Raw genomic sequence first — 12,501 nt, 5'->3', positions numbered from 1 at the left:
TGTACATCACCCCACACACTGGTGTTGTTTTATAGTTTATTATCGTCAAGTGTACTGAGATACAGGGAAAAGCTTTGTTAGTGTGCTATCCAGTTAAATCATACCATCAGTCTGAAGAAGGGTCTCGACCCGAAACATCACCCATTCCTTCTCTCCCGAGATGCTGCCTGACCTGCTGAGTTACTCCAGCATTTTGTGAATAAATCATACCATACATGGCTACAGTCAAACCATACACAAGTAAAGTGAGTAGTGCAAAGAAAATTAAAATCCGAGTGCAGAATATAGTGTTACAGCATTAGAGTGCTACAGTTTTTTTTAAAGTGCAAGGGCTACAATGAGGTAGGTTGGGAGCTCGGGACTAAACCCCTCAGTTAATGGGTGGACCGTTGTCTGATTACAGTGGGGAAGGAGCTGTTCTTGAATCTGTTGGAATGTGCTTTCAAGCTTTTGTTTCTGCTGCTTTACGGGAAAGTGGAAAAGAGGGAATGCCTGGGGTGCAAAGTGTCTTTGATTTTGTCGGCTGCTTTCCTGAGGTAGCGTGGTGTAGATAGAGTGGATAGGGATTGGGTGTGGATGGGGGAGGCTGGTTTGTGTGATGGAGATGAACACTGAGACATCGGCTGAGCTTAGGACGAAGACCTAGACCAAAACTCCTTTCTGCACTCCCCTTGGTTGTTCGTCCCCATACCTCTGCGAAGCACGAGGAAAATTGACAACATTTAATGACCCAACAATTGTCTTTACCTAAACACGATAATCAAGAGCTAGTGAGAGAGTGGCAGTCAAACCTGTAGCATGATCTGTTGGGTTACTACTTGGCAGCTTTACAAGTGAAAGATCAAAGGTTTCAAAGGTCTTTTATTGTTACATGTACCAATTAAGTTACAGTGATATGCAAATTACCATACGAAGAAAACAAAAGCAACAAGACACACAACGACATAAAAGTTAACATAAACATCCACCACAGTGGATTCTCCACATTCTCACTGTGATGGAAGGCAAAGAAGTCCAACTTCTTCCTCATCGGTCGGCTCCCGCATCCGGTGGTCGAAGCTACCGCGACGGGGCGATCGGAACTCCTGCGTCGGGGCGGTCGAAGCTACTGCGGCTTGCAATTCCCGAATTCGGTCTCTGACCAGAGACCGCGAGCTCCGTGATGTTAAGTCCGCAGGTACCCAGGACTGGAGCTCCGAGGTCGATCCCTGGCAAAGGGATCGTGGGCTCCGCAATGTTAAAGTCCCGTGGGGTCTCCACAGTGGAGCTCTCAAAAGTCGGTCTCCAGCAAAGGCCGCCAACTCCACGATGTTAGGCCGCAGTACGGACGGAGATACGATACGGAAAGAAATTGCATCTCCGTCGAGGTCAGCGATTAGAAAAAGTTTCCCCCAACCCCCTCCCCCCACATAAAACAAGCTAAAGAACACTAAAAACATACATTTAACGCATACTATTAAAACACAAAGAAGGAAGGGACAGACTGTAGGCGAGGCAGCCATTGCTGGGGCCGCCCGGTAGATGAAGTGCCATAACTGGGCTTTGGCACCAATGCACAAAAGGGACTATTTGTATGGGCAGCCTGTTTTTAAACAGCATTGTTAATAGACAATAGACAATAGGTGCAGGAGTAGGCCATTCGGCCCTTCGAGCCAGCACCGCCATTCAATGTGATCATGGCTGATCGTTCTCAATCAGTACCCCGTTCCTGCCTTCTCCCCATACCCCCTGACTCCGCTATCCTTAAGAGCTCTATCTAGCTGTCTCTTGAAAGTATTCAGAGAATTGGCCTCCACTGCCCTCTGAGGCAGAGAATTCCACAGATTCACAACTCTCTGACTGAAAAAGTCTTTCCTCATCTCTGTTCTAAATGGCCTACACCTTATTCTTAAACTGTGGCCCCTGGTTCTGGTCTCCCCCAACATTGGGAACATGTTTCCTGCCTCTAATGTGTCCAACCCCTTAATAATCTTATACGTTTCGATAAGATCCCCTCTCATCCTTCTAAACTCCAGTGTATCCAAGCCTAGTCGCTCCAGTCTTTCAACATATGACAGTCCCGCCATTCCGGGAATTAACCTAGTAAACCTACGCTGCACGCCCTCAATAGCAAGAATCTGTCAGCTGAACTGTTCGAGGATGGTGTGAGGAAACTGGAGCACTCGGAGGAGACACATGGTGGGAAGAACATGCAAACTAAAATATATGGACACAAAAGAGGACCTGGGGATGGGGTGGGGGAGAGCAACTTGAGATGGTGCACTCGGACTTGGGAGCGCTGGTACAGCATTCCCTCAAGGTTACTTTGCAATTGAATCGGTAGTAAGGAAGGCAAGTGCAATGTTAGCATTCATTTCGAGAGGACTAGAATATAAAGACAGGGATGTCATGCTGAAGCTTTATAAGGCACAGGTCATTTATAGGCACATTTGGAATATTATGAGAAGTTTTGGGCCCCGTATGTGAAGAGAAATGTGCTGGCATTAGAGAGTGTTCAGAGGAGGTTTACGTCAAAGATTCCGAGGATGAGTGGGTTAATATATATGATGAGTATTTCATGGCTCTGGGCCTGTACTCGCTGGAGTTTGGAAGGATGAGGGGGGACCTCATTGAAACCAAATAATGAAAGGCCTGGATAGAGCCGATGTGGAGAAGATGTTTCCACTAGTGGGAGAATCTAGAACGACAGGAAAAAGCCTCAGAATAAAAGGACGTACCTCTGGAAAAGTGATGAATAGGAATTTGTTTAGTCAGAGTGTTGTGAATCTGTGAAATTCATTGCCACAGACGGCTGAGGAGATCACTGGGTATTTTTAAAGCGGAGATTAACAGGCCCTTGATTAGTAAGGCTGTCAAAGGTTATGGGGAGAAGGCAGAAGAATGTGGTCGAGAGGAAAAAATAGACCAGCTATGATTGAATGGCAGAGTAGACTTGATGGGCCGAATAGCCTACTTCAGCTCCTATGACTTATGACTTAGTGAACTCACTGACTGAGAGTAGGTGAGCAGCTCCTGCCTCATTCCTCACATGAAGCTAATTTTACTTTATCCTCTGCCTTTCTCACTTTCACAGGACACGGATTTTGGTTGTTTCGGGGAAGACCCAGAAGAGTTTGAAGACGTGGATCTTGATGACCTGGTCAAAGCCGCGGTATCCAGTGAAGGCACGAGCAGGGAGCGTGCCACAGAAAGGGGCACAGGTCCGAGAGAGCAGAGGGATGATGATACGGGTCAACGTGCTCCAGATGACGAGTTAGGGAAGACTTTGAAAGTGCCTGGAGATAAATCTGGGGACGATCAAGCAGGCGAAGAGGAAGATGCAGTTCAGTCTGCAGAGGAGGAAGTCAGTGACTCCCTAACACAGGCTGAAAGCAGAGGAGTTGAAACTGTAGATAGTGCACTAAACAATGAACAATCTCTTCATGTTGAAGATGAAGAATATGCGGAAAAACCTGCTGATGTGGGTGATAATATTTCCTCTTTGGAAGGCCATTCAACAATAGAGGATGGTAGTAGCCACGTTAAAGTGGGCACGTATTTGGAATCTAATTCTCAGGACCCAGAAAGCTCGCCTTCCACAGAGGCAGGGAGTGAAGGGCTAAGTCAAGGTAACGGAGATATTCGAGGGTCAGTGAGGTTGGGGGGGCGACTGTCCGAAGGTCAACTTGAATCTCAAGAAGGTGAGCTGGAAGCATATCGTGAACTTGAGGGCTCTTCAGTATTACAAACTGGATTTGGGTCAACAGGTGATGCAGTTGTGGCAGATGACGAAGTGACCAGCAAAGTCACTGCATTAGATGAAGAGCCAGAGTTTGATGCAGAATTGGAGACAGGAGATTTGGCTGAGTCTCTTGAGAGAACACCTTTGCTTTCGTATTGGGATAATAAATCACTCCCTGAACAAGGCGTTGTCCAGGATAAGGATGTTGTTGAAGACTATCATTCAAAATCCAGTGAAGTTAACACCAAAACTACAACTGAAACTCTAGATACCCCGGAGGCTTCCATCAATACGGAAACGGGACAGTGGTTGGATGGAGTAACTCAAGAAATCACAAAAAATGATGAAATACTAACTTTAGAAGATACAAAAACTGAAGAGCTATGGACAACCATGGGAGACACCATGTCTGCAGTTGTAAGTGGAGATGAGATAACGTCCAAGGTTACAGATCAGGACGATTCTGAAGACCTACCTGAAGATACGGGAGATGGAAGTGGTGAAACTTCAGAGGAGGAAGATAGGATCCATTTATTGGGTATGTTAGAGGAGGGGGCTGAATATGAGCTTCTACGTTCAGCCAGTGAAGCAGTTGGAACCGACGCTGATGTAGAGGAGGGTTCTCCTGATTCTGAAGCCACAGTGCAGGCTCTTGACACAAGTTCAGAATGGGAAACCAATCATGACGCATTGGCTAACGAAGAGGAGGGAGTGGAGCTGGAGCCACTCGTTGCATCCAATGTCGAGGGTCAAGGATCAGGGCAACACCAAGAAGGCAACTTGCAAACAGAGAGCGCCACCTCCAAAAAGGTGGTAGTTGACGATGAATTTGAGAATGTCCCAGAAGAAGGTGAAAGTAATCAACAAATTGAACTTCAAAGTGACGATGAGGTTAAACCAGCGACTGAGCTGAATCAATATCACCCAGCGTTTGACCAGTCAGAACCAGAAACTGGAGTGGACAAATCATCCGAGTCTTCTGAACATGCATCCTTTGAAGGACCTGGTACTGTAATTGAAGGGTTGAAATCAAAAGAAGAAACAAAGGTGGAAACAAAAGAAGGGTTTCCTGCAGAGGACATCAATACCACACTTTCACAAGGTACAGTGGAAGCTGAGGATGGGACAAGCTCTGGGACGAGTGGCACAGACCTAGATGACCACAAGATGCTGAAGAGAGAAGATGACGTGGGAGAGAATAACCTGAGAGAGATAAAACTACCTTCAGATAGTTCCGCAGACCTGGCTGGCAGTAGTATTTCAGACCAAAGCCAAGAAGTGGTGGACGTTGTAGACATTTTGGATGAACTATATGCTGAAGAGCAGCCAGAACAGTTGTTAGAGGATGAAAATGCTGCAGATGCCAGAATGGCGAGGGAACATGATGCCAACGCCAATCGTGAAGATGGATTAGACGATCAGGAGTTATATATTGATGAAATGATCGGGACAGAAGAAAGTAATATCGTGGAGCCAGAGGTTCTACAAGATGGAGGAGAAGATGCTCCAAAGGGATTTAAGGACACAACTGTAGAGAAAGACCATGAAGTAGAAAAGGAGGGAGCTCACAACATTTACAAACAAGCAGATCAGATTGAAAGTCAGAAGGAATCAGAACAACCCACCCTTAGGCCCCTGGATGACAATGGTCTGAGTACAGAGGAGGAAGGCCAGTCTCAGGACCTGAAGCAACTTTCAGGGGCATTACATAAAGAAAGCAGCGAGTTCGATAAGGGTGTTCAAACTGAAGAGAGTGCAGAGGGTGAGGACAGGGGGCCTGAGGGTTACCCAATGAGTGAAAATACATCAAACCCATCTAAAGTTGAAGGGAACAAGACTGAAGAACTCACGCTAACCAGTAATGATATTGGGCTACAAGACGCAAGCAAAATGTTTGCAGGTCTAAAGTACCAGCAGGCTGTGGAGAAGCTTGTCATTTTGGAAGGCTCCTTGGGTGAAAAGAGCTTTGAACTCGTGCAGAAGTATCTGAGCCATCAGCAAGTTCTGGAAGTTGAAGCTGCGCTTCATGAATTTGAAGAGGCACTAAAGCTTGCCAAGTTATCCACAACCAACAAGCAGAATATTGAGAGTACTCTTGATGATATACTGGAGAAGTCGCAGTCAAACATCCTTGACATAGTGGAGAATATGTTAGACAAGAGAACTGAAATGAACCATTTGAAGACGAAGGAAAACGGTCTGGGGAATGATGAAGAAACAATGATCCTGAATGACCTTCAGGAGGCTCTGTTTCAATTGAGGATTAAATACTCGCCCATCATGGAGAGCGTTGCTCTTGACTTGCCGCAGGAGAGAATTCATCCCCTCGATGGTAAAGGACGATATTATTTTGATGGTAGATGAAGGGGGAGGGTGGGTTGCGTGTGTCTGTATCCGTGTGTGTGTTCTTAGGAACGTAACTATCACCTGATAGCAGAACGGCCATCGCAGCAACATACACTCAGCTACACGATGCTCAACTGGGGGAAAGGAGAGAAATAAACCAACTCTTGGAGAGTCGAAGCCTGTCACAGTTCCTCTACTTGGCCTGTTCCCCTTGGGGGAAGAGAGGATCATGAGAGATTCAATGGAGGATTTTGAAGTTCTGAAGATTGAGAGGTAGATTGTCAGGAACATAAACTAAAGGCAGTTGTTGAGAGAAGTGAAAGAGGAAAATTGCATGCAACTACTTGTGCACATGCCTGCAAGGGTGCTGCAAGCAGATTTGATCATCATGTTTTCCAAAAAGAATTGTGCATAGAGTTCAGTGAGAACATTTTACAGGCAGTTGTGGGGAAACAGAGGACTGGGATTAATTGTCCAGGTCCTGCAAGGCTGGGCAAGGTGGGTCAAATGCCCAAGGATGGGCATGTAGTATGATTTCACTGGATAGTACACAATCATTTTTCATTGTATCTCGGAACACATGGCAATAATATGCAAACACCGAAGAAAGGGGCAAAGATCCACAGCGTTGGGCACAAGGGAAGGAGAGAAGACCAATGGATTAGTTTACTGCGGATCCAGTGCCGTCTGGCCTCCTCTCTTCCAAGCTCCTTGCCCAAGGTATTCCAAACAGAGTCCCATTCACCCATCACCCCTCCACTTGCTGATTCCCACTGGCTCCCAGTTAACTAATGCATCAAAATTTAAAAATCTGCTGATTTCTGCCAAGTCCTCCACTTTTACAACCCATCAGGATCTGTCTCTCCTTTAATTTTGGTTTTCTGTCCTTTGCCAAATGTAATTGGTCGTGTCTTGCCTCAAAGCCCCTCATATTCCTTGGTGTCAGTCTTTGACAGTTCCGAGAGGCCTCTTCATCTGTGCATCAGGAACAGCAGCAGTGTGGATGGGGAAGGAGCCTTCTGTTGTTCCATTTGCAGAAATTACAGGATAGATTAAAACAGCCTAGAAGGTGGCTAGTTCCAGGACGGAGAGAGGATAAAAGTCGGCAGGAGTCTCCCCTTCCCTTGACGAGTAATACGTCCGTGCTCAAGACCTGGTGCTCAGTGACAGTTTGTTGGGAACTTACTGTGACAGCTCACAGAGACCATGGAATTCAGCCAATGTGTATGGTGCCACACCTCTGCAAGAATGCTGGTTTGTGTCTGAACACAAGTAAACAGGAACAAGAGTATGCCCTGGCCCCTCAATCCTGCCCTCCATTCAATGTAATCGTGATTCGTGTTCGTCTCAGCTCCTCTCCAGTGCCAGTTCCCCAGGACCCAATTTTTGATCTTTCAAATATTTATTGATCTCCACTTTAAATATCTCTAATGATCCTAACTCCATCACCCTCGGGCAGAGATTCCCCACCCTGTTGGAGCAGAGGTTTCTACGTACTTTAGTTTCAAAACTATTGGTCCCTTAAGTTACTGTATTTTCCCTTGTTCAAGACTCTCACCAATGAAAAAATCTCACCTATACCCTGTCAAGCCTCCTTAGGATATTGTAAGTACGAATAAGGACGCCACTCATTTTTCTGAACTCCAAAACTTTTATTTTTATTGTCTAACAGATTCATTGGACCAAGGCAAGCAGGAAGCACCAGACGGAGAAGAAGAGCAGGAGGGGGAGGGAGGGGAAGAGGAAGAGGTGGAGGAGGAAGGGGAAGTGGAAGAGGAGGATGAGGAGAAGGAAGAGGACAAAAAGGACCAGCAGGAAAAAAGGCTGCCTTCTCTGCTTGTAACGAAGAACGCATCACATTCAGAGGGAAAGCAGGAGCCGACCAGAGATGAAGGGTCACGAGGAAATGTGGACTCTACAGAGGCTGCAGCGTCTCAGGAGAGAGAGGAGGTTGAAGAGACAGCAAGAGAAACATCTCCAGAGACTCAGAAGGACAGGGAGAAAGAGCTTCCTTCTGTAAGCAGTCCAGAGGGTGAAATAGATCGAGCACAGGAGGAGGCTGTGACAGAACCAACGTCTCCGCATAAAACACAGGGACGTTCCTGGGGAGAGGCTGAGCAAGTGGAGGCATCTCCTCTGAACGTTACAAAGAGGTTGGAAGAGGCTGGGACAGAGTCCTCTCCAGAGGGAGGTGCTGGACATGACGAGACAGGACTGAGCAAAGGCAGGGAGCACGCGAGAGGAACAGAGTCCGCGATGGTCGGAGAGGGAGCGCAGGAGGAGAAGGTGGTCCGGGGAGAGTCTGTCCTGAAAGCTGACGACGAGGAGGCGTCGCGGGTGGGGTCGACCCTGGGAATGTCAGAAGGGATGGACGGTGTGGGCGACAGTCCCGTGAGGGAAGAGCAGCAGGAGATGGGCGGTGTGGGTGAGGCCACAGCTGAGGGTGTCGCCGAGACCGGTCGTCTGGAGGCAGCGAGAGGTAGGTGCAAAGTAACTCACTGCCGGCTACTGTAGTTGTTCTTTTCCACACACTCCCCTGTAGAACACCTTCCCTTTGTGAGCCCATATAAAACTCGTATGGTGATCTGCCTGAGAGCAACCAAAACAGTTTGTCACTACTTTGTTCCACGCGTCAATAATAAACCAGTATCAATAGACTCCAGTAATCTTGCAAAGAAAATTGGATAAATACTTAACATAGAACAGTGCAGCACAGGAGCATGTCTTTAGGCTTACAATGTGCCAAACATGATGCCAAGTTAAACTAATTTCTGCCTGCATGTGATCCACATTGCTCCATTCCCTGCATATTCACGTGCCTATCTAAAAATCTCTTAAGCGCCACTATTGCAACTGCTTCCACCATCACCCCAGCAACGGGTTCCAGGCGCCCACCACTCTCTGTATAAAAATACTTGTCCTGCACATAGATCTGTAAACCGTCCCCCTCTCACCTTAAAGCTATGCCCTCTATTTTTTTACATTTCCACCTAGGAAAGAAGTTCTGACTGTTTACCCTACCGATGCCTCTCAGAATTGTATACATTTCCATCAGGTCTCCCCTCAACCTCTGACACTCCAGAGAAAACAATCCAAGTTTGGCCCAAACTGTCCTTATAGCTAACCCTCCTAATCCAGGTATCATTCTGGTAAACATCTTCTGCGCCCTCTCCAAAACCTCCACATCCTCCATCCTGCAATGAGGTGACAAAAACCACACACAATACTTGGAGGGAGAAATAAATGAGCAGTTGCCCTTCAGAAGAGCCCACACAGATTGAGTGGTCTGAGCAGTCTCTTGTGCTCTGCCATTTATCGTCCAGTCTCTTGACAATATGGCGACTGAGCTGGGACGGGCAGCTCTCCCACCGTACTCGAGGGAAGCTCTGGTGACTGCACTGCAGAGATTGCTGCATTTCAACAAAATCCAGCTAATTACTAGAATCTTCCACCTGAACGGACAGGTGGATGTGATGTTTCCTGTTCACAGTTGACTCCTTCACTGTTTTGTGTTCCATGTGGAATGTCAGGCTCTCCGGCCTCCCAGGAGAGGAGTCAGTGGTTGCCGTGGGTTGTCTCTGCAATGGAAGGGGTCATCGTGGCTACCAGCAACACCCTGGGACCGGTTGCTCATTCCCTCTCGGAATCCGTAAGTACCTCTGTTTATTCTTCCCCATTCGGCTTCCCGCTGGTGTGCGCTGCTGTGAGTGCCACATATTTGTAGTAATCTAGTCTCTGATAATTCTCATCCTTGGTGTGTGTTGAGGTCCCATACCTGACCTACTCCTCATACAACAACAGTAACAGCATGCAAATTCTTGATTGGCATGGGTGCAAAGGGTTATGGAGAAAAGGCAGGAGAGTGGGGTTGAGAGGGAAAGATAGATCAGCCATAATTGAATGGCGAAGTAGATTAAATGGATTGAACAGCCTAATTCTGCTCCTAGAACCTACGAACTTATGAACATGTAGCGGTCTTACCTGTCGTAAACACCCCACGGGGTTGTCAAAGAGTTGGCTCTGAGAATCCTCCGTCTACTCCCAATTCCTCCGTCTACGCCGCATCTGTGCCCGGGATGAGGTGTTTCAGACTAGGGCTTCCGAGATGTCCTCGTTCTTCAGAAAACGGGGCTTCCCCTCCTCCATTATAGATGAGGCTCTCACTAGGGTCTCTTCTACATCCCGCAGCTCCGCTCTTGCTCCCCCTCCCCCCACTCGCAACAAGGACAGGATCCCCCTCGTTCTCACCTTCCACCCCACCAGCCAGCGGATCCAACATATCATCCACCAACATTTCCGTCACCTACAACGGGACCCCACCACTGGCCATATCTTCCCATCCCCTCCCCTCTCTGCGTTCCGCAGAGACCGTTCCCTCCGTAACTCCCTGGTCCACTCGTCCCTCCCTACCCAAAGCACCCCAACCCCGGGCACTTTCCCTTGCAACCGCACGAGATGCAACACCTGTCCCTTTACCTCCCCCCTCAACTCCATCAAAGGACCCAAACAGTCTTTCCAGGTGAGACAGAGGTTCACCTGCACCTCCTCCAACCTCATCTATTGCATCCGCTGCTCTAGATGTCAACTTATTTATATCGGCGAAACCAAGCGCAGGCTCGGCGATCGCTTCGCTGAACACCTGCGCTCGGTCCGCATTAACGCAACTGATTTCCCGGTGGCCCAGCACTTTAACTCCCCCTCCCATTCCCAGTCTGAACTCTCTGTCATGGGCCTCCTCCAGTGCCATAGTGAGGCCCGCCGGAAATTGGAGGAGCAGCACCTCATATTTCGCCTGGGCAGTTTGCAGCCCGGTGGTATGAACGTCGACTTCTCCAACTTCAGATAGCTCCTCTGTCCCTCCCTTCCCCTCCTCCTTCCCAGATCTCCCTCTATCTTCCTGTCTCCACCTATATCCTTCCTTTGTCCCACCCCTGACATCAGTCTGAAGAAGGGTCTCGACCCGAAACGTCACCCATTCCTTCTCTCCCGAGATGCTGCCTGACCTGCTGAGTTACTCCAGCATTTTGTGAATAAATCGAGCCCTGAACCACTGTTGGGACTAGGTTGACAACCATGCAGCAGGCACACCATGAACACTGTCATAGTAAGAGGTTAGCAGGAGGAAAGAGGTTCCTTGAATAAGAGTCACATCCTCACTGAGTCACAGGAATCTCAAGGCTGTGACCTGTCGAACTGGAGGAGCTGCAGCTGGGATGGCACTTAAGTTTCTTGTACTGGAGAATGTGAAGGCCCAGAATTCTTGGCTGTCCTTTCGAGTATTTCCTTGACCTCATTTGCTGCTTCAGAGCCACAGGGTTTGGAATGGAAATGAGTCATCCCAAAGGACAGCCTCAGAAGAAGGATGTAGGAAGGGACTGCAGATGCTGGTTTACACCGAAGATAGACACAAAATGCTGTCAGTAACTCCGGGGGACAGGCAGTCATGAGGTGGTTTCTTCAAGGAATTGGAGTCATCCAGAACTGTGTGGCGCTGTCGTTCGAATGCAGTCACCCCGGAGCTGCAGTGGGTGGCGCTGCTGATGGAGTGCACTGACGGTTGCTGTGCTGTCGGTGGGTGGCGCTGCTGGCGGAGTGGAGCCATCCGGAACCGTTGCCGGCGGTGGGGGGGGGAGCCAATGTACCGGTTGCAGTTCCTGTGCCGCGCGCGCCGCTCTCCGTCGGTTGACGTGTTTAACGGGAAGGAGCCGGCACCGATTGTTGCGTCAGAGGCCGCGGGCCGGGCCGGGCCTCCTCGCGCGCGGTTGCTCGGCCACCGGGCTTGACCGGACCGGGCGCTTCAGCCATGAGCGCCGTCCCATCGCCAACGCCGGGAACACACGGCGCACTCGGGCCCCTTGCGCTCGCCATCGGCCAGGTGAGGTTAGCGGGGGGCGGAGGCCGGCAGCAGGCTCAGCTGTCAGGCCGCGCAGGGGCTGGCGCTTGGCCCGCCCATGTTGACAGCTGGATAAGTGAGAGCCTGGCGAAGGGCAGCGGGCAGCACAGTGTGTGTGGCTGCTGCCTGACCCGCCGAGCTACCCCAGCACTTGGTGTGTTGGTCAATATTACAGCATCTGCAGTTCCTTGTCTCTCTGAATGTACCGGGGTCACTGTAAATGAGTCTGAAGAAGGGTCTCGACCCGATACGTGACCCGTTCCTTCCCTCCAGAGATGCTGCCTGTCCTGCTGTGTTACTCCAGCATTTTGTGTCTACCTTCACTGTAAACGTGTGTGTGTGTGTGTCTGAATGTACCGAGGTCACTGTAAATGTAATGTGTGTGTGTTTAGTTTATTATTCTTGTCACCTGAACCATTACAGTTCAAAGCTTTGTTTCGCGGACTATCCAATCGAATCATTCAATGAGTACAACTGCACACAATTAAAAGAGTGGAACGATCGCAATCGATCATCTTCTGGGACAGCATGCAAAGAGTTG

At 48.8% G+C, this 12,501-nt stretch overlaps 1 protein-coding gene across 4 annotated transcripts in view; it reads left to right on the top strand.

The window, feature by feature from the left end:
* Window positions 1-12,501, top strand: part of mia3 (MIA SH3 domain ER export factor 3) — a 72,147-nt gene that overhangs the window by 16,957 nt on the left and 42,689 nt on the right. For all 4 annotated transcript variants that reach the window (XM_078398952.1, XM_078398951.1, XM_078398950.1 and 1 more), the window contains exons 4-6: window positions 3,074-6,053; window positions 7,740-8,546; window positions 9,598-9,716. In XM_078398952.1, the coding sequence (XP_078255078.1) occupies window positions 3,074-6,053; window positions 7,740-8,546; window positions 9,598-9,716 (3,906 nt within the window). The remainder of the gene's footprint in view (window positions 1-3,073; window positions 6,054-7,739; window positions 8,547-9,597; window positions 9,717-12,501) is intronic.

The sequence above is a fragment of the Rhinoraja longicauda genome, chromosome 5 (assembly GCF_053455715.1).
Source record: "Rhinoraja longicauda isolate Sanriku21f chromosome 5, sRhiLon1.1, whole genome shotgun sequence".
Taxonomy (NCBI): Eukaryota; Metazoa; Chordata; class Chondrichthyes; order Rajiformes; family Arhynchobatidae; genus Rhinoraja; species Rhinoraja longicauda.
This window is presented reverse-complemented; position numbering and strand designations above follow the sequence as displayed.